The sequence below is a fragment of the Trachymyrmex septentrionalis genome, unplaced genomic scaffold, assembly GCF_001594115.1.
Source record: "Trachymyrmex septentrionalis isolate Tsep2-gDNA-1 unplaced genomic scaffold, Tsep1.0 scaffold119, whole genome shotgun sequence".
NCBI classification, from domain to species: Eukaryota; Metazoa; Arthropoda; class Insecta; order Hymenoptera; family Formicidae; genus Trachymyrmex; species Trachymyrmex septentrionalis.
The window spans coordinates 644100-645034 of record NW_017304320.1 but is presented as its reverse complement, the minus strand read 5'-3'; the positions used below and the strand labels follow the sequence as shown (position 1 = coordinate 645034).

General features: G+C 43.3%; 1 protein-coding gene across 1 annotated transcript in view; it reads right to left on the bottom strand.

The window, feature by feature from the left end:
- Window positions 1–51: 51 nt before the first annotated feature.
- LOC108754728 (hepatocyte nuclear factor 6-like) overlaps window positions 52–935 on the bottom strand; it is a 112650-nt gene continuing 111766 nt past the window's right edge. Inside the window, exon 6 of the mRNA XM_018497260.1 lies at window positions 52–538. Coding sequence (XP_018352762.1) covers window positions 332–538 — 207 coding nt within the window. The 3' untranslated portion in view covers window positions 52–331. The remainder of the gene's footprint in view (window positions 539–935) is intronic.

The window sequence follows — 935 nt, the reverse complement described above, 5'->3', positions numbered from 1 at the left end:
ATCAAAAAGCTTAATAAAGCTCTCTCTCTCTCTCTCTCTCTCTCTCTCGTTTATTTATTCATTGAATAAATAAGATAATTCTGGAGATTTTTGTTGGGTTAATTTTAAACAGCCAATTAATCAGCAATATTCTCCGAGATATTAGAGAGATAGAGACACGACTTATGGAGACCAAGTGTAAAATTTGCAAGGCGTGTCGCGCGGAGAGGTCGTTTATAAGGCTTCGAGCGTGTCAGCGGGGATACGTCCACGAGGTGATACGCCGCCCTTACGAGAAGGGCAGCTCCTCGTCGGGTGACTCGTCGTGGTACTCCTCGTGGTCGGACGTGTGTCACAAAACGTCGCTTGGTTGGCGCTGGCCGATCCCTATCGTGGGCGACAACTGTTCCTCCTCCGCGACCGCCTTCGGATCCTCGTCCTTCCATTTGTCCATGGAGCGGCGTCGGGCGTTCATGAAGAAGTTCCCGACCGTCGTCGGTTCCAGGCCCAATTGCCTCGCGATTGTCACCTGCATCTCCTTCGACGGCCTCTTGGTCTCCTGCGAAGAAACAAGAAATCTGTATATATTCTGCGCACATCGAGATCTTTCTTTTACTATCCGATACGAATTATTTCATTTTTCACTTCACTATTATTGTTTCGTTATTTTACACGAATCCCGCTTGTTTACAGAAATGACACTTGATTCATCAATACAACACAGTTGTTCATGCGATTCGCGGGATTTAATTGTAACGAATAATCGTGGCTTTTGATATTTTTGTACTTAACATTAAGGATGCTCTGAATTCATTGAATCTTATCATTACACCTTACATTAGGCGGCATCGAAGCTTTATGCAATACATTATCATTTTGTTCGATTATCGACGAGTAAAAAAATTCTAATTTAACTTTTAACAATCGACGAAATGTATCTGACAACGGTATAATGC